Source organism: Rhinopithecus bieti, unplaced genomic scaffold, assembly GCF_001698545.2.
Source record: "Rhinopithecus bieti isolate Rb0 unplaced genomic scaffold, ASM169854v2 scaffold_58095, whole genome shotgun sequence".
NCBI classification, from domain to species: Eukaryota; Metazoa; Chordata; class Mammalia; order Primates; family Cercopithecidae; genus Rhinopithecus; species Rhinopithecus bieti.
In genome coordinates this window covers 87,572-112,095 of record NW_016823660.1, presented here as the reverse complement: position 1 = coordinate 112,095, position 24,524 = coordinate 87,572, and the positions used below count along the sequence as shown (strand labels likewise).

The 24,524-nt window shown below is 34.1% G+C and overlaps 1 protein-coding gene across 1 annotated transcript in view; it reads left to right on the top strand.

Annotated features, from left to right (window-relative positions):
* The window catches only part of LOC108521731 (kelch-like protein 1), a 133,848-nt gene that overhangs the window by 98,571 nt on the left and 10,753 nt on the right, over positions 1-24,524 (top strand). Inside the window, exon 4 of the mRNA XM_017861692.1 lies at positions 16,392-16,604. Coding sequence (XP_017717181.1) covers positions 16,392-16,604 — 213 coding nt within the window. The remainder of the gene's footprint in view (positions 1-16,391; positions 16,605-24,524) is intronic.

Sequence of the window (24,524 nt, the reverse complement as noted above, 5' to 3'; positions counted from 1 at the left end):
TAAGGAAACTTTTCTCTGTTTTCTTAATATATATTTCCTTTTATTGTGTTGTTTATTTTTTAGAATAATTACCTAAATAGTAGTGATATCAGGTGTCCTTATCTATCCATTTTAATTGGAAAACTCTTATAGTGCTTTATAGTCTCTGATTTCAGTTGTTTGATATACATATATTGCTTAAGGTTAAAAGCAGTATTTTACTGTCTGTAGTTTCCATAGTAGAAATTTTATTTTCTAAAATTAGCGTACATTTTATGAATTTGTCAAGATGATGATTGTTTTCTTATTTGATCTGTTTATGTGGTAATTTGCATAAATACTCTAACTATAAATCATATTACATATCTAAGTAAATCCTTCTTGCTTATATTGTATTAATTCTTTAATTTTTTTGCATTCCATATTCTAGTTATGATTTTGCATCAAAGTTGCTTATAAATTATTGTATAAAATTTTCATTATGATATAAATCTTATTTTAGCATAACATCATGGCATGAATGAAGCAGCTTTCTACAATTTATCTGCTATAATTGTCTTAAATCATGAGAAGCATAATTTTGTTAAGCATGAGAAAGAAATTACAGTTGAAGTTTTATGTACACTATTATATATGATACCTTTAAAATTTCTATTTTACTGATATTCTAAAATTTAGCAGATGGCAGTCACATATCACTTCTAATTTCATCACGGCCACAAATCATTTATTTAGTATTACTATGTCCTCATTCTATGTTGTGATTGTGCTAATTTGTTATTTTCTCTGTTAGTGTTATCACTAATTTTATCTTGTCACAGCATTTGCCAGTGTCATTATACGGTTTTGTTTTATTTGTAATCAAACAATCATACACAGATGCTATGTGTATCTTCTTCCTTATTTTCTTAATTTTCATTTGATTTAGTTCTACTTACTCTTGTCTTCAAATTCCGAATTTAACAAATTATAGTATTAATAGTCATTCTTGGAGTTTATTTTCTTTATTACTGTGTTAGTCCATTCTCACATTGCCGTAAAGAAATACTCGAGACTGGGAAATTTAGAAAGAAAAAAGCTTTACTTGTCTCATACTTCTTCAGGCTATATAGGAAGCATGATGCTGACATCTGCTCAGCTTCTTGGGAGGCCTCAGGAAACTTACAATCATGGCAGATGGCTAAGGGGAGCAGGCACATCACATGGTCAAAGGAGGAGCAAAAGATCCAGGTGGGAGGTGCTACACACTTTTAAACAACCAGATCTCACAAGTACTCACTCACTAATGTAAGGACAGTACCAAGAGGGATGGTTGTAAACCATTCATGAGAAATCTGCCCCAGGACGCAATTACCCCACCAGACCCCACCTCCAGAACTGGGCTGTACATTACAATATGAGATTTGGGTGGAGACACACATCCAAAGTATAACAATTATTATACTACAAGTTTATTCATTTTCCTACATTCAACTACTGAGTGTAGTTGGATATTTAAGTTATTTCCTCTTCTTGATGATTAAGAATAATGCAATTATGAATATTCTTATGTATGTCTTCTGGTGAACATACACACACATTTTAGCTGGTTGTAGACCTAGAAATTAAATTACTAGGCTTTACTTGTACTCAGTTTTAGTAGATACTGCTCAAAAGTGTTTGTAACTGGTTTTCCTAATTTGTCCACACATTAACAGATTTTGAATTCTGAATGCTCCCTGCACCCTACTGACTTGGTGACATCCGACTTGTCTTTTATTTATCATTCTCCATTCTGGTGAATAATGTTGTCACATTCTCCAAGAACTGATGTGATCAAAATCTTTAATATATGTACTAGTCATTTGTATATCTTCTATTAAAGTTTATTTTCAAAATTTTATCTCTAATTCTATTTCTGTGTGTTCTTTTCATTTTGATTTATGGAGTTCTTCGTGTATTCTGAAAATTAATAATTTCCAAGTGAATGCATCTCACTTTATTATTTTACTTTCCAGGAAGTATGTGTTGATTATGTAATTTATTAGATTCTATGTCTGAAAAGGACTTTCCTGTGTCTTTTCATATTGTTTGCAAATTAGCTTAAGTAATTTAATGTCTCTGCCTTGTATTTTTTAAATTCAATAGATATTATTTACTGATATTCTGTCTTTTTTGCGGAGTGGGGAGATATGTAAGTTCAGTGATTTTTTATCTTTCATATGTGCTTTTATAACCCAAACCTTTATTCTTATAGATGTTTTACTGTGTTTATATTAGTTAACATTCATTCAAGAGCCAGAAATCAGAACAGTCATTTATCAGTTATTCTAAACAAAGATATTTTAATATTAAATACAAAGTTTTGTTGAGTAAATATAAAATTTACTAGTTAACCAAAAGTCAACAAAATAACACTATATTGTAAATTAATCAACTCAAAATAATAGCTACCTCTCCTGGGTGGAGAACTAAAAGACAAGGTTAAAATGATTAAGATTTAGAAGCTTGGGGAAGGGGCCTGTGCACTGAAATTCAGTTAACTGTGATTTGGGCCACTGCTTAGCTGGAGCTAGTCTCAGCAGGAAAGACCTGGGACCCAGAGCTCTGAGGAGTGGATGCCAGTCTGCTGGTGCTGATGTCTTAGAGTAGTCTCAATGAAGCTGATGGCATGTCTTAGAAAAATTGCAAACTAGGGATGTCTGATGGTACAGAACAACTCTTGCTGCTACAGTGAGAAAAGGATGGGGTGACACTCATAGAAAAAAAAAAAAAAAGCAAGCAAGCAAACAAAATAAAACAAGACCCTTTACTCTCCTCTAGTCTTTCAGTCTTTGCCATCCACTGATGTCAGATCCTAATAGGGAACCAGCTGGCAAAGCAGAAAAGCGGTTTCCAGAGATTTAGCCCCTATTTCAAAAACAGAAAATACAGGAGAGGATGTAGACCTGAGAGACCACAGCTTAAAAAGCTTGTACTCCCTCCTCAAAAGTCAAAATGTTTCTGAGGGTACAATCTGAGGCCTACTTCTCATTCTTTTAAATTACTACTTGGAGATTTGTTTTAACAATCTCAACTCTTTCTTCTGCTTAGGAAAGTTTTTAATCTATTGAAACTTGTTTGTTTAATTGTTCCTTTTCCTATTATTCTAGTTCTCTGGTTTGAGATATATTTTAGTACATACTTACGTTAATGGTTCCATGTGTGTTTTAAGACTGATTTCTTTGCCATAAGTCTCCTTTGCCAGTTTAAAGAAAAAGAAAAAAGAATGAATTCAATCAATGCCAATTTGTTTATGATCATTTGTATTTCCAATGCAGACTTAAAACTTTTGCATTTTAACTTTTCTTACACGGTATCTTTATTTGATTCCCCTCCTTCCAATCACCTTTATAACCACCTTATTTTGAGTGTGTTATCTTTATTTTATCATCTTTAAAGTCTTTTATCACCTTTAAAATCTTTTAAGTCTTTAAAGTATATGTTTTACGTCAAGAAATAAAATATTTTATATGATGGAAAACTTCTACATGCTTTGTTTTACTTTATTTTATTTTCTATTTACTACTTGTGATTTTCCCTNCTTACACGGTATCTTTATTTGATTCCCCTCCTTCCAATCACCTTTATAACCACCTTATTTTGAGTGTGTTATCTTTATTTTTATCATCTTTAAAGTCTTTTTATCACCTTTAAAATCTTTTAAGTCTTTAAAGTATATGTTTTTACGTCAAGAAATAAAATATTTTTATATGATGGAAAAACTTCTACATGATTTGTTTTACTTTATTTTATTTTTCTATTTACTACTTGTGATTTTCCCTGTCACATAATATTTAAGTCGCTTAATTTTTTTCAAGGTACATTTATTTGCTCTCAAAATCCTCCTTTCAAATGTTTTGCTAGAAGTTTAATTATTGTCAATATCCATTATAATTTTTAGAAAGCTATTAGATAAGAAATGGTGAACCAGAATCACAAAAAGCCAAAGCAAATTGCTACTTGTCAATTCAATTTCTTTTTTGTATTTGGTAAAGCTTTTATCTGCAGTAATATTCGCTATCAAACTTTACACTATAATCACTCTCAATATCAAAAAGTATCTGTAAACATTTCTGCTAGACTTCTTTTGGCTATAGTTGCTGAGAAAAACTCCAACTCCTACTATCACCACTGCTTTGGAAGGATGCTATGTAGAAGTGAAAAGAAGTTAAAATCATACACAGCCTGTAGTGATGGGGTGCTTGCATAAACAGTGGTTGGTTATTCTTCCATTACCTTCTGAAGAATACTGAGATTTCTAGGAGAGGCAATTAAAATATTTTATTACCAATTTTCATTCTTATCTGTAAATTTTCTAAAATAAATTTCTTGAAATTATTTCTGTATGAAATAGTTACCTCTGCTTCTCACTCCTCTCAATACAATTTTTATTCTGTTGTGCCTTTTAATGATATTCATAGAAAAAATATTTTCATTTGTGTTAATATTGTCACTTTACTCAATAGAAAATGTATGTATTTACTAATACATACATTTTATTAACACTGCTTTGCATAACATGTAAATATGTACATTTATTAATAATACTTTTCTACTTATATTCACATTTTCTCTTGAAAATGATTTTTTTCTTAAGCATTACAGTATTTTCTTTAAAACACTTAGTTTGGAAGTTAATGATAAAATTTAACATTCTTCAATATTAAATATTAAAAGTAAAACTATCCAGTGGGTATATCTATTCGTGGATAGTAAAACTTACAATAATAGAATCAATGTTCTCCGTCCAGGCACAGTGACTCACCCCTGTCATTCCAACACTTTGGGAGGCCGAGGTGAGAGGATCTCTTGAGACCAGCAGTTTGAGACCAGCCTGGGCAACATAGTGAGACCCTATCTCTACAAATAGTTTTTAAAATAACTGGGAATGGTGGCATGCTCCTGTAGTTCAAGCTACTTGAGAGGCTGAGGGGCTGAGGTGAGAGGATTACTTGAACCAGGAGGTCGAGGCTGTAGTGAGCTGTGATCATGCCACCTGCTCTATAGCCTGAGTGATAGAGCAAGATCCTATATCCAAAAAATAAAAAAAATAAAAAAAAATGGATGTTCTCTTGGATGTTATATTTTATAATTCTAATAGAGGATAATAGAGAAAAGCATAATCCTTTTTGTCTTTTTACATTTTCTAATCACTATAAGTAACAATCGGTTATTTAGTGAATTTTTCTTACCATTTACATTGACACCAATTGATTTATTCCTGGTGTTGTTTAGAAAATGGATATCTCATTAACACAGCAAATTTGACCAATATGGGTGAGAAGTATCCTGTCCTTTCATTATCTTATTCACTTTTTACATTATTTTGTAATGAAAACACACACACACACACACACACACACACACATATTAAAGTGTTAGTACATTACTTATCCATATTTTTTGGATAATTAGCTTGCATTATAGCTTTGTGACCTTCTTTATGACTTTAATTTGAGTCAACTTAAAATACGTATTTTGTTGTAAACATTCTCCAATCTTAATCAGAAATAAATGAAGAAAATATTTAACGCAGAGTCTTGTTTCAATTTCTTACATGCTGTTATGACTAAATTGTCTATCTAGTTTCTTCTACTGCACCTTTTAAATTTACTATACATAGAAATCACTATTCAGATTGCTTTTCTTGTCCTTGTATTTTTTGGTCAGCTAGCATACATCATATATTAAGAAATCCTGTTTGCTGTAGTATCATTCTTCGTAAAAAATATCAGAGTGTGATATCAATACTCTTTGAAGTTTTAATTTTACATTGCCAAAATTGTTTACATTTTAATTATGAATTTTAATTCTATTCTGTGAAAATATTTTGAATGGTTCCATTTTTCACTTGAATTTTGTTTTCCTTTAAATTGAATTAGTAGAGATTTTGCTTGGCATCTCTTTCTTTCCCCCGGGTGTGATTTAATGGCCTTAAAATTCTGTGGTTTGATGACTGGCTATTAATGTCTGGGTACTTTTCCTGTGTTATTCAGACAGAAACATAATCATTAGAAAGTGACCTTTTACTTCAGACCCATAGCAGAAAATTGTTTTAACACCACCCTCTTACATTTTTTTAATTTTTTTTCCTCACCTCTGCTGATGTGATTTTCTTTTTCCCCCTTGTTTTGCTACCACATAACACTAATGTGTCATTCCAACCTGGCTATTGTTTCCTTAAATATTATTTTCAACACTTTTTCCAATTAAGAGTAATAAAAAACAATGAACACTTAAGTTTAGGTTATTTATGATACTATTTGTTGTGGGGGGAAAAAAAACAAAATAATAATAAAAAAAAGAAATTGGTTTATGGCTTAAAATTAATGAGTGTGTTCTGATGGATTCAAGACCAAAATTACATCAATTTCATGTAACAAATTGAGTGAATCTTCTAGTAAGACAGATTAAACTAAAGGGTATATATGCCAGCACAGCCAGACTTACTTGGTGAATAAAGAAAATACAACAACAAAAAAGTGAATAAACGTGGATGTGTGGTGCTTGGCCAAGTATAACCTCAGATTCCCCGAACAATATATACATTAGTGGTTCTTTTAGTTTCTTCTTCGGTAGCTGCCTTGGCTTGGTTCTTTCACACTTTACATTCTAGCTAAGATGTCTTTTGTGCTTTTAAAATTTTCTTAGCTCACAAAGCAGATAATGATTCTGCCTGAACACATAAGTAGGCTTGAATTTTAATAAATATGTGGCACCACTCCCTTAAGAATCTGCAAAACATATGAAAACAGAGTTTCTTTCATGATTTACTAAGGTAAAATGGATTCATTCATTTATTCCTTCAAATCTTCATGTTAATTTTTTTTTTTTTTTTTTTTTTTTTTTAGACAGAGTCTCAGTCTGTCACCCAAGCTGGAGTGCAGTGGAGCAATCTCAGCTCACTACAACCTCCACTTCCCAGGTTCAAGCAATTCTCCTGCCTCAGCCTCCTGTGTAGCTGGGATTACAGATATGCACCACCACGCTTTGCTATTTTTTTTTTTTTTTTTTTTTTGGCTTTTTTTTAGAGACAGGGTTTCACCATGTTGGCCAGGTTGGTCTCCAACTCCTGACCTCAGGTGACCTACCTGTCTTGGCCTCCCAAAGTGCTAGAATTACAGGCATGCAAAGCTTCATGTTAATAATTCTGGAATCCCGGAGGCAGAGGCTGCAGTGAGCTGAGATTGTGCCACTGCACACTCTAACCTGGGTGACAGAGTGAGACTGTCTCAAACAAACAAAAAATAATTCTAACAAGGCAGTTGTAATTTCTGTTCAGTCTGAAGCATATACACCTTAAAGCATTATGAAAACGGGAGATTCATTGTCTGTTGTTTTTCTATTATGTCCTAATACCTAGCACAGTGCCTTAAGCCTCAAGGTCCATCACATGCATAGTGCCTTCCAATACTCTGTTTCTAATTTTTATTCAAATTTTGGTATTTTTCTTCTCAAAGGTGGCACCTGAAATTGTATAAGTTTTAATTCATCTTAGACTCACACATTAAAAAATAAAGAAAAACAAAAGAAATTGCTGTTGACTGACTCTCAGTTGGGGCTACTAATGAGCTCAGGAGAGTTTTAATTCACGTACTGAAAGAGATGAGTTTCTAAGGGACCTGACTGATTTATCAGATATCCAGCATGGATATGTGATGGGGGGATCATTCCAGTAAGAAATAAAAATTTGTATCAACTCCTTGAATATAAAATGCAAAATTTAAGTTTGGCAGGAGCATCATGAAAGGGAGTGGCCCCAAAGATTGAATAGAATGGCAGGCCCTCAGATCATATCGTAACTTGTCCGAGGTAAAAATATTGCAAAGATTTAAAAAAAAAAAGAGTAGTGACGTGTTTGCATTTCAATTTTATAAATATTCACTCTGATTGAAGAGTTGTTTCTAATTGCTCAAGGAAACTGTACAATTAGTAGAATTTCATCACAATAGTTGACTGGCTAAGATATATGCCAGTTGTTGAAAGGTATTATTTAATAAATTATGCCTTAGAATTAAAATGTGTTTCAACAGCTCATTTTGGTGCCCTATTCGAGCATGGTCACTGCCAGGTTCTTCAATCTGGAATATAGTGGTTTTCATAGCTTAGACTTGACTTTCTTTCTCCATTCTCTTTTCTCACCACCTGCCTTACAACCACTTAATGTCCCAGCCATAGCAAATTATTCCAGTTCCCTGAACCTACCTAGATTGTCCACACCCATTTGCCTTTTCACTTACCCATGTTTCTGCCTAGATTCCCCTTTCATTGCTTATTTATTTATTTATATATTTATTTATTTATTCAGACCGAGTCTCGCTCTGTCACCCAGGCTGGAGTGCAGTGGCGCGATCTCTGCTCACTGCAAGTTCTGCCTCCTGTGTTCACTCGATTCTCCTGCCTCAGTCTCCCAAGTAGCTGGAACTACAGGCACCCGCCACCATGCCTAGCTAATTTCTTTGTATTTTTAGTAGAGACGGGGTTTTCACTGTGTTAGCCAAGATGGTCTCGATCTCCTGACCTCGTGAACTACCCACCTCGGCCTCCCAAAGTGCTGGGATTACAGGTGTAAGCCATCGCACCGGCCCTGCTTTTTATTTCTTATTAACTTATGAGTGTCCACTATTTGCTATCCACTTAGTTTCCTGCTCAATATTCACTTGATCTTTGAATACATTTGAAAACTCTAGACTGATAAACAAACCCTTGTCTAGCTCTCTATGTGCAATATCTGTGTGGCAAGATCAGTATTAACAGGACTGAATTTATTGTACTTGAAAAAAATAGTGTCAAGAAAAGTTAAAATATATTAAGATCCGCTTTTGCTTAAAACCGATATAAGATTATTTATATTTTCCACCATCCAAAGCATAATTTAATCTGTGCCTTTCCTGTGAACCCTTTTTGAATCCACCCAGTTAAAATTAATCTTTCTTTCTTCCCTACTTTTGTGTTCCCAAGACACATAATTAATAATTTTCCCTGCCATTTGTCAAAGTCTTGCTTCAGTGGAACTTAAACAGGTGCTTTTTCATTGATAAGTTTCCACAGATGAATCACGATTTTTTCTATAATTAGAAACAAGTACTTCATTCATTTTTTCTTTTAATTTCACAAACATGTATTGGCCATGATGATATATCAAAGAAGATAAATAAATTCTGTCCTCAGAGAGCTTACATTATACTAAAAGGGATTACAATACAATAACAAAGAAGAAGTTGCAGAATTATAAAATGCGTAGAGTGGGAGCAGAGGAAATACGGAGGGATTAAGGTTGAACTGACAGTTTTGGGTTGGTGAATTCTGTCAAGTTTGGGTATGTGATGAATTGATCTAAATTAATTCACATATTTATAATTGTCAAATTCTTTTCATAAATTTGGATATGTTTAAAAAATAAAGGCAGGTGGACTCTATCAGGCTTCACAGCATCATTTACCAGCTATGTGCTATAATAGTAGTAAGTGTCAAGAGGAGTTTGCAATAGACACCATCATTTTTTAGCAAGTAGAAAGAAAAGCAGTCACCAATGTATTATTGTAGCTTAGTGAAATCCTGTTAACTGTCCTGTAAGGCACATTGACAAGTACCTCCACAGAAAGGCAGATATAGGAGCAATCTGACAGCAGGATTGACAAGCTTTCTCATGGCATCAGATTAAAGAGCTCTTCATTAATTAGGAAACAAAGGACCAAGTTACGTTCTGAATCTAGAGAGTTACTTCAAAGGTACTGGAGTTGGGGGATTCTAATGCTTTTATTGTACAACAGAAAGGATGCCTGAACACTTTCTCTGGATAACCAAATACAGTGAGTGAAAATTATATTTAATATCCCAGCTAGTTAGCAAAACATTCTAATATTTACATAATGGTATGGGAGTGCTTTCTGTGCACTTTCCTTGAAATATGCTTTATTGGTAAATATGCAAAATTGTAAATAACTATACCTAGGATACAAATTATAAATAAAGTTAAATTTCAGGGAACAAGACAAAGTGGGATCAGAAAAGACTTTCTGGTGGAGACACAACCTCAGTTGACTAAAAGATGAGTAGAAATAATCCTGCATATGCAACAAAAAGCTACCTATGATAAAGTAAATATGAATGCACCATGCTATATAGGGTTAGAAAAGATCTAGTGCTATGGCACTAGCTTTTTCATCTGATGACATGAGAAAACTTGTCAATACTACTGTCAGATTACTCCTATATCTGCCTTTCCGTGGGAGGTACTTGTTAACGTGCCTTACAGGACAGTGAACGGGATCTCACTGAACTACAACAATACACTGGTGACTGCTTTTCTTTTCACTTGCTAAGAAATGATGGTGTCTATTGCAAACTCCTCTTGACACTTGCTACTCTTATAACACAGAGCTGGTAAATGAAACTGTGAAGCCTGATAGAGTGTGAATGAGCATGGATAATTATCCACCAATGCTCATTCACTCCTTTTTATATGACAATACAAACACACCTTTTTAGTGAGGCATCTAAAATAAAGACAAGACTTTCCAGCATTTTACCAACTAGGTACAACCATGTGCCTGGTTCTGACCTATGAGATGTGAGAAGTGAGTTGTGCAGCCTAAAAGGTGGACTCTTTAAGGGAGAGATTGTGCTCCTTCTTCCAATTTTCCTTTATCCTGCTGTCTGAACCATGGTTGTGGTAACTGGGACTCCACTTTGGGACATCAAGATATGAGGGTTAATAGACAATTGTCTATAGGGTTTTAGGATTACTGCACATTTTCCAAACAATAATTACTGGTGACTGTTTTTCATAACATATTTTCAGGATATTTGTAGATCAAAGAGTTGGAAGATAAAGATAGTGACTTCCTTTCGGTCAGAGAGTAGAGAATTGTTCCTTGGCCAGAATCATAAAGATAATGTCTCCTTTCAGGGAAAGGTTGGTCAGGTTTTCTGGCAGCCCCTTTAAAGGATTAGAGTTTCCAAAACTCAGAGATCCCTTAGAGGTGAAACAAACCCACCACATGTGCAGCATTCACGTGAGTATCTCCGAATCATGCTGGTGAGGCTTGGGGGAAACAAGGAGTACAGATGTAAACATGAAATTTATGCTGCCTACTGTATTGTCAGTAGCAAAGTCACTTCTCTCTCCTCCATGAATCTTGTTTCTTCTGCCAGCATCCATGAAACTGGAGCAGGCTAATTTGTTAGCTTGGAAATAGGGTAGAATTTCAGATTCTTCACAGTTCTTGACAATGCTCATATTCTAGCAATGCAGCCTGGATCTCATCACCTGTAAAACCATGTTTACACACATTCAGACACATATCCTAATCAATACAGGATTTGTTTTCTTAAGCTGCTGTATTGTATGTAATAGAATATAAAATATATGTCACTAACTTAGATGAGCACCTGCTAACTAGGCCTCAAGACTTTGAAACCTGTGACTGAACATTAGTTAAAACTGATCTGTATGCCGGTAAACACAAAAATAGGCGAAATAGCAGGGAAGTCTCAGATTCTTGCAATTTTCAGCAAGGTCCTAGAAGAGTGCACTTAGTCAAAAATATTTCTGGATCTCCTGTCAAATCCTGGCACATAAGGATATACTGGGCAATATTTCTATGAAGCTGATGGTTTTGAAGAATGTTATTTTTCTGTCCTTAATTCACTGCCTTCTAATGAAGCCTTAACTTCATAGCATATCGCAACTCCCTTCATTCTCAATCTAGCCTTCTCATCCTACAAGCTACATATCTTTCATCCCCCTCCTTTACTACCACCCCTTCCATCAATATGACATACCTGTCACTCTTTATTTATCAACTGCTATGACCTTTCATGCCCCTGGTCTTTACATGTAATCTTTCCTTGTATGTAAAGCTTCCCCCTGTTTTTTCATCTTACACATTTTTACTAATCTTTCAACTCAAAGTGGAAATGTCACATTGCCTTTCTGGCTGTGAAACTGTCAGCTGTCACTTTCTGTGCTGCCAGTGCATTGACTTCCGTCATCAGATTCTTCTCTGCTCTTCAAATTCTCAACATCTAATTTGTCATTTCAATGAAAGAAGCAAGGAATCAGTCTAAACTATGAGTAAATAGATGGTGAGGTGGAGATATAAGAAGATTACCTTTGATGATTGTTTTTGTTTTTGTGTTTTGAGACAGGGCCTCACTCGGTCGCCCATGCTGGAGTGCAGTGACGTGATTCCAGCTCACTGTAGCTTTGACTTCCTGGGTTCAAGTGTTCCTCCTGCCTCAGCCTCTGAGTAGCTGGGACTACAGGCATGTGCTAACATGCCCAGCTAAATTTTGTAACATTTTTAGAGATGGGGTTTTGCTATGGTTCTCAGGTTGGTCTTGAACTTCTGGGTTAAAGTCATCCTTCCACCTTGGCCTCCCAAAGTGCTGGGATTGTAAGTGTGAACCAATGTGTTTGACCTGATAACTGTTCATGAAGACATGTATGTATATTAGAGCATATATTAGAATGGCTCAGTGAGAATGTGCCAATAAAGTCATCTGATCCTGGGCTTACTGTCTGTTTTTGTTTTTGACACATAATAATTATACATATTCATGGATTATAATGCTATGTTTTGATGCTTGTATATATTGTGCAATGAACAAATTAGGTAATTAGTATATTCATCACCTTAAGCATTTATTATTACTTTGTTGTGAGAACATTCGAATCCTCTCTTCTAGCTATTCAAACTATGCAATGCATTATTGTTAGTTGTGGTCACTCTAATGTGCAATAGAATACCAAAAGTTATTTCTCCTAACTGCAAAATTGTACCCATTGACCAACCTCTCTCCATCTACCCCTCCCCACTTGTTGTCTCCAGTCTCTGATAATCACCATTTTACTCTCAAATTCTATGAGACATTTTTTTTCAGAGTACACATGTGAGTGAGATAATGTGGTATTTGTCTTTGGTGCCTGGCTTATTTCGCTTAACATAATGTCCTTCAGGCTCATTAATGTTATTGAAAATAATAGGATTTTATTCTTTTTACGGCTGAATAGTATTCCATTGTGTTCCAACAAATGGAGCACATTTCCATTATCCATATATCCATTGTTGAGCATTTAGTTGATTCTATAATTTGGCTATTGTGAATAGTGCTGCAATAAACATGGAAGTGCAGCTGTCTCTTTTATATACTGGTTTCATTTCCTTTGAATATATACCAAGTAATGAGATTTCTGGATCATATGGTGAATCTACTTGTAATTTTTTGAGGGATTACCATACTGTTTTTTGTAATGGTTTTACTACTTTACATTGCCATAAACAATGTATAAGATTTTCCCCTTTTTCACATCCTCATTAGCATTTGTTATTTTTTTGTTTTTTTGATAATAGCTGTTCCCACTAGAGTGAGGTGATATTGTGGTTTTGATTTGTATTTCTGTGATGGTTAGTGCTGTGGAGAATTTATTCACATATCTGTCTGCTCCTGGACTTTTCTTTGTTGGGAAGTTTGATTATTGATTCAATATCCAAAATCTGAACAGACCTATATGTAGTTTGATACTAGATTAGACAGATATAGATCTGTTCAGAGTTCATATTTCTTCATGATTTAGTCTCAGTGGGTTGTATGTCATCATTACTTTTTAATGTAAATTCAGGTATATATTTATATAATTTTTGAAATAATTTCAGAAACAGAAAACTGTGATCTATTATGGCCTAGAACTATTTTATTATTATCAACATTTGGTTCAAATAACTCAATAGTATAATTTATCAGAGTAATGTTTATGAATAAATAAAGCAGCTTGAAGTAAACATTTCCTTTAAAACAATAGAATATAAAAAGTTCGTGTCGTGTTTATTTATGAACTATGTACGAGGGCTATGCTAGGTATCTCACAGAAAGATGCCCATAAGTAAAGTCCTTGCAAGATACAGTTAGTTACATTTTAATATCTTAGGGTTACTCCATACTTCTTTTGTGTTAAATCATCAGTTTAAATGAAACAGAAATAAGTGAGGTTCAGATTTCATAAGGTGTTTAGGATGATTAAAAACTTATAAGTGAATAATAATTTCACTTCTGGGTGTTTTTGCAAGCTAAATTGTTCAATACTTTTTTTTTTTAATGTTCCTATTGGTTAATTTTAGCATACTACAAGATTGAGAGCTAGCAGACTACTTGTGAGTAATCAAGCAAAGAGATATTACACACATGAAGGGAACACTTGGGCAATCAGATATATTTTACTATGGCAGTCATTACGAGAAACATAAACAGCTTTAAAAAAACATTCCTAGGATTTAAACTAATTTTACATATCATATTTTAGAGTTATTATATGGTATTAGAGCAGGAATTTGTAAATCTACATCTCGATTGATTTATATGCTAAGTAATACTGTCTTCCTATGCATTTATTTAGAAATTGAGTATTATAGATTTAAGTCTACTTATAAACATATTATATTGGATATATTGTCCATAGTAAAGAAAACACTTCATCTGCAAACCCCAAATATCTGAGACAGGTCTCAGTCCATTTAGAAAGTTTATTTTGCTGAAGTTAAGGGCTCGTGACCATTACACAGCTTCGGGAGACCTGACAACATGTGCCACAGGTGGTTGGGGCACAACCTGATTTTATACATTTTAGGGAGATACGAGACATCAATCAATCAATATGTGTTCCATCCAGAAAAGTGGAACAAATCGAAATGGGGAGGGGGCTCCCAGGTCATAGGTAGGTAAGAGACAAGTGGTTCCATCATTTTGAGTTTCTGACTAGCTTTTCCAAAGGAGACACTCAGATATTCACTTATCTGTGAGCAGAGGGTTGGCTTTGAATTATGTCTGCCCTTTGTCCACAAAGAAATTCCTTGTGAGGAAGGTACATGACTTTTTTTTTTTTTTTTTTTTTTTTTAAATCTTAGTAGCTATCTTTTCTAGGAATAGAATGGGAGGCAGGTTTGTGCTAAGCAGTTCCAGGCTTGAGTTTTCCCTTTGGCTTTAGTGATTTGAGAGTCCCAGGATTTATTTTCCTTTCACACATCTCATCTCATTAAAACACAAACAAATCATATCCTCCCTCTATTCAAAAACCACAATGGCTTCCTGTTGTACTCAGGAGAAATGTCTACACGCAGCTTGTAAGCTGCCATTCACCTTGAACTACCACTCTCATATCAGTCTCTGCCCCAGCCACTCTGGCTTCCTTCCTGCTTCTGAAATTTTTCACTCACTATTTAGTCATCCTTAAAACTTCCTTCCCCACATATTCCTGAAGTCACCCTCAATCACTACCACTGTCTTCCAAGTTTTTTGCAAAAGGTTTCAGTGAGAACTTTTCTGGTTACTTATTTAAATTGTATTCACAATCTCCACCCTCACCAGTTGCATTACTGATCCTGCTTCTGGACTCTATGTCCATTGCACTTTGCACCTTCCCCAGTAGTAAATGATATTTACGTTTACTTTGTATATTATGTCTATCCCTGCTTCAGTAGAATTGAGTGCATGGATTTTTTTTTTCCTGTTTTGTTCATGGACATTTCAATAAAAGTTTTAACAATGTGTGGCACACACTAAACATTCAAAAATAGGTAGTGAGCAAATGGATAAGTAAATAAATGCAACACGGTACCTTACTGTGATAAAATAATGACTATGATTAAATGGGGAAGAACTATTTTATTAGGATTAGACAATGCATTCAAATCATGTTAGTACCATTTATGGTGTATAACTTATTTTGGGGGGGTTTCTATCATACTTTTCATTAATAAAATAATTATAGCAAGATGAGTGTATCAAGTAACCTTCAGCAATTTCAATCATACTAACATTGTTGCGTTCTTTTTTCCTGTAAAGTCTGGTCTTTAGCTATAGTATAGTCACTGATTAAGAAAGTTGTTGGTAAGATAATACTTTTAGTTTATTGCGTTTTTTCATTGTTCTAAACTGTGAGGTTGGAACACAAGGCACAGGCATGTGTTACATACTGCCAAATCACTTGCTTATCAACAAGTAGGATAGTTCCTTTCTCCTGTTTATGTTCATTGTCTTACATTTTATTCTGTATTTTAATAGCCATTTCTTAATATTTATTAAACTAATATACTAATATTACTTATTTCTGCAGTATGCAATTTAAATCTATCCAACTTTCTAGAAATAGAGGTTAAAATTATAGTTGTTTTAATTTCATCTAGTATACTTCAATTTCTATATAAAAATAGAAATTTCTAGTATATATGATCATTTATTGAGTATCTTTAACAAAATCTCCCTGCAAAGTAATATATTTCCAACACATTTGAGTCTCATACTATGAAAATTTATTTTAAAAGACCTTTTCTTTTCTCTATTTTGTCATCCAGACTATGATATTAAATCACGTTTTTCCAATTGTGTTTTAGGCTGTATTCAGTTGGAGGTCGTGATGGAAGTTCCTGTTTGAGTTCAATGGAATATTATGATCCTCATACAAATAAGTGGAACATGTGTGCTCCCATGTGTAAGAGGAGAGGGGGTGTCGGAGTGGCCACATGTGACGGTTTTCTTTATGCAGTAGGAGGTCATGACGCTCCTGCTTCAAATCACTGTTCCCGGCTACTGGATTATGTAGAAAGGTAAGACCCCAAGGACACTTTTATAGTGAAAGAGACAGTACACATCACATTGATGCCTGATTCAAGTGTTTGGAAAAATTGCATTATTTAGGAAAGTTAAATTCAACACTTAGAGATACATTTTTTAACTCCTTTTTCTCTCTCTCTCTCTCTCTCTCTCACATGTACTTTCTTTTATTTTCTTATTCTTTTATTCCTTGCTTCCTCCCTTCAACTAATATTTATTTAAATTTCCACAATGTTTTTTTGCAAGTCCTTAAATAATCTTTAAATTTTTTCTTGATATACTTTTAAAACATACATTAAAAAGAAGTTTTGAGTGATTTATGAAATGTGAATATTTGTTAATGCTTTTAAAATATTGGATATTTTGCTTCTGTGTTCTATTCTTCTGTTCAAGTTTGTTTTACTATCTTTTCAAACTCTCAAAGGTGAATGATTAAGTTCTTATTTTATGACACATCCTTTTTAACATAAGACAGACTGATTAGAGCTATATTTTTAATAATCTTGGTGTATGAAGGAAACATAGGTTCTCTTATAACTCTTTCTAAAATTGACTAGGTGCACAGAAGCTAGAGTGGGATAACACTTTGGCTTCAGGTCTAGGAATACAATGCAGAGACTTCTGGCACAGCTATCACTGAGTTCTCTTTTGGCTGTGCGTTGCTTAGAAGTGTTATATGGTATGTAGTAAGGACTGAACAATCCTTAGTAAGATGCATGGTAATATTTCCTATTGCATAGGATCCATAATGATCCATGGGGAAATGAGGATAAGGAATATTTAGGTCAATTGGTTTATCAATTGGTATAAGATAAGTAACTCTACTGTAACAAATAACTTTAAAACTCTCAGTAGTTTAATACCATGATGCTATTTTTCCTCATTCATGCTACATATCCATGATGTTACCACTCTGGTACTCAGACTGACACATAACCTAGAATATTGGTCATTGCTGGTCTCTATGTCAAAAGGAAAAAGTCAGAGAGTAGTAAATTGTTCACTGGTCCTTAAAGATTTCACCTGAAAGTAATAGAATTCTCTTTTGTTTGTACTACAATGACAAACCAATGACATGGCCACAGAAAACTTCATGGGAGTGTGAGACCAATGCCCCAACTTGTATCTCGGAGAAAAATGAGATGTTTGGTGGATAACACTAAGAGCAGAAAAATTTTCCTTTTATATTAGGAAAACACAGCCTGTATCCTGATGCCTATAAGTGGTATAGATAATAGAAAAAGGATATTCTTTCCCACTTATGATAATTTTTTCTAAGGTTGTGTAATTATTTTTACTGAGGATAAGTCCATTAGCAAGAGATGGGTTTTGGTAAGCAGGCTGTGTTCAAATTAGATAAAATGCAGAAACAACGTTTACCAATATTGCTACTCTGTGAAATGGACTGTAGCTTTATGGCTGCATACACATTGGGAAAGGCATTAAGTTCACTGCACTTTCACTTTAATATTTTCTAGTCCACTGAAATCAGGAACTACAGGTGTTATGATGAAGACAGTGGCCAGCGTCCTAATACGTAGGTTTATACTTTTATACACACAAATGTGCAATCATTTATTTTTAAAATGCTGCTAATAGACTGACAACTAACCCATTTACATTTTCTCTGCTAAATTCTTGAGTAAACGAAGAGATGAATATGATGAGCCTCCTACTTTTACCTTGAATATCTTATATAAATTCTGCTAATGAAATATTTCATCCCAATATTCTCATCCAACCCGACTGTATAATGTATTGAAATGTTGTTTGTGAACAGAGGCATAAATAATTCAGTCTAGGAATATATTTATGTTGGAAAATTAGATTTAAATAAGCATGGCTATTTTGAGTTATAGGAGTGCAGTGGATATGAGCAGCTTAAGTAATGCAGAAGCACACAGCATTACCATGATTCTTATCCTAGCTCATACTACCCATCAGATTAATAGCACTTTTGCACTTTTTGTAACATATTTTCTATGCTGATGATTTCACATGTAACTCCTCAATAAATCAAGATATGCAACTGTGCCTCTGTGAAACCACTTTGCACATAGAATGTAAAAATGTTTTTTAGTACATAATCATAGGCAAACATCATTAGAAATAGCAAGAATAGTGTACAATGCTATGTTTTGTAAAGAGATGGATAGATCACATTTTATTATAGCACAATGATTTGTTTATAGAAATGTAGACTATTATATAATGGTGGTGTTAAGTACAGTTTTATAATGCTTATCAAAAATTGTTTGCACTCAGGTATTGTAAGCACAAATAGTACTGGCACCTCAAATCAGAGAAGGTAGAAGGCAGGGACTGAATGAGAATGGGGACTCTAGACTAGTTTATGGAACAGATGAAAACTAATTTTGTGACTGAACCTCACCCTAGTAAGAGCAACCTGGTGGACAAAATCAGTGTCCAAAATGTGCACTGAGTTTCAGGAGAAGTGAGGTCCAGAAGATGTGATCTGTTAGGCAAACAACATTCATTCATTTATCTATTTAGTCAGCAACTATTGTTTTTCGTGTATTTTGCAAATAGACGAAATAAATAAATAAATAAATAAATAGACAAATAAATAAATAAACCTTTAAGATACCAAATGAAACTGGAATCTAGGCAACAGATAAGAAAATATGCTCAAAGGCATCAGTCCCACTGCTGATGATCAGAACCACCTTTGCCCTCACATCTGCATCCTGGTAATGAGGGCGGGTGAAAGAAGGGTGTGAAGATAATAGGAACCTTCTATGCCAGACTTTGTAATACCCACTTCTGCATCTTCCAATTCATTCTTCTTATAGTTGCCAGAGGGATCATTTCATAATGCAAATTTGACCAAGAAGAAAAATTGAGATGTATTTCTTGGTACCAATTATTAACATTATAATTAAAATTCTTTTTACATCGGTTTTTTTAAATTAAACTAGGTGCCATGGGCTGAAATTGCCCAAGATAGCTTTCCACCCAGCTCTATATTATTGTGCTTGGTACAATTTCTGGCACAGAATAGGCACATAACAAGAATATGTTGAATCAATCACACACTAAGAAAAATGAACCTCAATATTCCCACAAGGAAAACTTTCTTGAGATAAACTGTAAATAGGATGTTATACAGACAAATGAATTGATAGAGAAATTGTAGAAGATAAAAGGATAGACTGATAGAGCAGAAGAATGGGTGAATGTTGAGATGGACTCATGGAGAGGCAAATGTAATCATTTGGGGTTTACTTTATGACCCACAATATTGTAAAATTTCGTAGTTGTTTGTTTGATATTGCAAATCCACATTTGCATTTGCATCATCTTGGCGGAGTATTATTTCCATATACTTTAAGCAGAAAATTGTTGAGATACATAGGGCCTGAAACGCTAAGCAATTGTTCAAATATTGATTTAAAAGTATATCCTTATACCTTGTCTAAACACTATTAACAAATGAGTAGAAAAACAATTTTGATATATTATTGTGATGTGCTTCTTCTGCCCTTCCCCATTCCCTTTCCTCCCCCAACCCTTTCTCATTCAAGATATTATTGCTGGAGTCAGCTACATGAGTGCAGCGTGAAAGGACTAGCTAGTTTGTTGCCATTGTTTTTCTGTTACTGTACATTCATAATGTTTGCTATTGGCTAGCAAATTATGCTCAAATTTTGGATAGACTATGTTAATATGAGGATTATATTAGTCCATTTTCACACTGCTGTAAAGAACTGCCTTAGAGCGCGCTGAGATCGCGCCACACTGCACTCCATTCTGGGCGACAGAGCGAGACTCCCTTTAAAAAAAAAAAAAAATTTACCTTAGACTGGATAATTTATAAAGAAAAGAGGTATAATTGACTCATAGCTCCACATAGCTGATGAAGCCTCAGGAAACTTACCATCATGGAGAAGGGGAAGCGCGCATGTCTTACATGGCAGCAGATGAGAGAGAGTGAGTGAAGGAGGAACTTGCCAAACACTTACGAAACCACCAGATCTCATGGAAACTCACTGTCACAAGAATAGCGTGGGGGAAATCATCCCCATTATCCAATCACCTTCCGCCAAGTTTCTCCCTCAGCACCTGGGGATTACAATTCAAAATGAAATTTGGGTGGGGACACAAAGCCTAACCATATCAAGGATTCTATGCTAACCTAAGTATTTAGGAGCCCTGCTTTATAAGTAGATGCAGCAACGTTAGCTGACACAATAGCTATACCAATTTAGTTATGTGATTTGTTATTTCCCTCAATGGCTTATGAGGAGCGACAGAGAAAGGAGGTGACAGAATAACCTGCTGTCCTTAGATATGCTGCCCAGAATTATTCTGGCATCATGATAATTTATCTGCATATTTTGAGGAAGAAGGATTATGTGGAAATACAAATATGCACGAATAAATGAAACATATGCTAATCTATACAGATAGAAGGATATCGGCCAGGTCCAGTGGCTCACGCTTGTAATCCTGGCATCTTTGGAGGACAAGAAAGGTGGATTGCTTGAGCTCAGGAGTTTGAGATCAGTCTGGACAACATGGCAAAATCCCATCTGTACTAGTAATACAAAAATTAGTCAGGTGTGATGGCACATGCCTGGGGCCCCAGCTACTTGGGAGACTGAGGTGGGAGGATCACTTGAGCCTGGGGAAGTTAAGACTGCAGTAAGCCATCATTTGCCACTGCACTCCGGCCTGGGTGACAGAGTGAGACCCTGTCTCAAAAAATATATAAATAAAATAAAATAAAAGTAATTTGGATTTATAGTGCTAATTATGGTTTTCTGTCGTACTAGTAGAGGAAGTGATTATATAAATAATCTATTGCTTTTTAGTTTTGAACAGTTAAGGGGTATCCAATTTTTAAAGTTTGTTTAAACTGGCATTCAGATTTCCTGGGTATAATCCATGTTCTGCTGACTGAGAATAGTTAAAATAATTTTTAAAGGTGCATTGTGACAACTGCATCTGAGAGGAGTCAAAGAGCTGTTTAGTTTTCCTTATTTTCTTTTGTTCTGTCAACAACTCATTTCTCCTCTCCTCAACCTTGAAAATGGATGTAATAAAATATGACGTAAGTCAAAATAGAATTTTTCATTCATCATTATACAGAAATTGAAATCAAATTAACTTTAAAGTTTTTTGGCATTGAAAATGAACAACAGATATTGAGAAGGGAAGCAGAAATGTATTTTCTCCACCTTCCTTTCTGAATCATTCTATGCCCATTATGTTTTAAGAAGAGGATTTAAAAGTTGGGAGAATATCAATAAGTACATCAAAAAAGACTACACATTTAAAGTAGACATTAAGCACATCATCAGCATAAGAACCTGAAACACACTGAATCTATTGAGGAGATTTTTTGTAACGTTGTGCTGACTGCTTTCTCCTCTGTCTTGGGGTTAAAATTAACAGTGAATTCAAAACCACTTCAAGGTATTATAATCATCTAAGGTTTACTTTATGACCCAGAATATCGTAAAATTTGGTAGAAAATCATGTGTACCAACAAATATTGTCTATAAGGGTAACCGCTATACCGCTACCATTATTTATATGCTTTTAGAAAGTTATATGTTATAAACCAAAATATGAAAATTATTTTCATTTCAAATATATTAGGATCTACCCTAAAACTTTAATTCTTAGAATTCTCTTAGGACAGAATCAGTTTGATAAAGCATGTACATAAATCCAATGTGAGTTTATCACAGAAAGGCACATTTGGTTTTTAATATTGAAAAGAGTAATAATGTAACTTAATACAATGACAATTAAATGAATGTCTGAATAAGTATACAAATGATAAAAGTCAATATCCATTATAAAAAATGCTCCCCAAACTTGAAAAATAAACTACTGTTGTTAATTTGATAATAAGAATCTACAAAGTATTCATAGTCAAATATTGAAATGTTTTGTGTTTTCATTAGAATGAGAAGAAAACATGACTGCTAATACCATTTTTATTAGACATGTTAACAGAATAAGTAGCCATGTTAGACAATTGAAAGAAAGCAAATTGCCACCAATTGGAAAGGAATAAATAAAAATGCCATTATTCAAGATTATGTGATAAATATCTAATAATATCATATGAATCAAACTAGAAACTGTTAGATTGAAATAATGAGATTGCTACATACTCAGTCAATATATAAAATTAATTGGGCTAGGCATAATAACTTATGCCTTTAATTCCAGCTCTTTGGGAAGCCAAGGCAGGTGGATAACTTGAGCCCAGGAGTTTGTGACCAGACTGGGTGACATAGTGAGATCTCATCTCACTAAAACTTGAAAACAATAATAATAAAAATAAAAAGTTAGCCAGGCATGGTGGCACATGCTTGTAGTGCCAGCTACTCTGGAGGTTAAGGTGGAAGGTTTGCTCAAGCACCGGAGCTGGAGGTTGCAGTAAGCCGAGATTTCACCACTGTCTGGGTGACAGACTGAGGCTTTTTCTCAAAACAAACAAGCAATCAAACAAACCCCACCCCTGAAAAAAAAACAAAACAAAACAAAAAACGAGCAAACAAAATTTATAAATTTAATGCAGTCTTTTTAAATTAAATTTTTTTTGTGTAGTTTCATTGTGGTTGTGTGTACATTGGAATCATGATCCTAAAATTTAAATAAAAGTGAAAAGGGTCCTAAGTTCCAAGACAACCTTGAAAAACTATATATAAAAGCTTCTTATTAAATTATTTTAACTAGACATTGTAGTAACAATACAGTATAACTAAGTAGACAAATGGAATAGATTTGTGTTCAGAAACACAATCACACATATAAAGAATCTTGATTATGGCAAAGGAGAAACCAAAGAGCAGTAAGGAAAGGCCCGCCGGTATGACAAATGTGGCTGGGTGATTTGGATATCTCATGTGGAAAATCGTAGTCTTATCCTCTATTGCATATTACATTAAATATCAACTCACGCTGGATTTTGGATTTAAATATGACCCATAAAACAATAAAGCTGTTGGAATACAACACAGGAGATCACATTCAAAAAAAAATGAGGTGTGAAAGATTTCTTAACCTAGACCTACATAGGATCATCTATAAAGAAAATATGACAGTAAAATGTCTTCAAAAGATACCATTAACAGGGTAAAAATTTGTTGGAAAGTGAGGAAAATATTTGCAATGCATATAACCAACGAAAGCATTGTTTCCAATATATAGGTAAATTCTAGATATCATTTTTAAAAGAACAGAAAAGCTAGGCAGAAGGTTTGAACAAGAACTCTTCAAGAGGTGATATCCAAATAGGCAATGACTACTGGGGGGAAAAAAAAAAAAAAAAAAGATTGGATGGCATTAGCTATCAGGGAAATGCAAATTAAAATTACAACATTACACCATCACCTACCCACTGGAAAGTCTAAAATGAAAAAAACACATAATACACATAATACTGCATGTTGGAGAGAATGTAGAACAACTGACACATGCTCGTTACAGTGATGGTAGGAGTGGAGTGTAAATTAACACAGGCTCTTTGTAATACCAATTGTCAACATTTACCACATTTCAAAGTATACACTCTCTTTGACCCAGAAATCCCATTGCTAGTATCCATTAGAAATGCATACATACGAAAACATCTGAATGAAAACGTTTATTAGGAACATTATTACTGTTATGCAGTTATAAACAAACAATTTGTATTGAAATTGTTTTATATTTCTAGAAAATAAACAGTTTTAAAAGTCCAGGAACATTTCCTTTGATAATGTCATGAAATCTAGTAAATGTTGGTTTTCTTTACAGGAAAAAAATAAAAGTATTTATTTTTAGCTAACACTGTTGTCACTCTCGATTGCTCAATTCACATCTAATTTCTTAAAGTTAATTAATATATAGATTTTGTGATTAATATACTTGAAATCTATGTGCCACTCTTT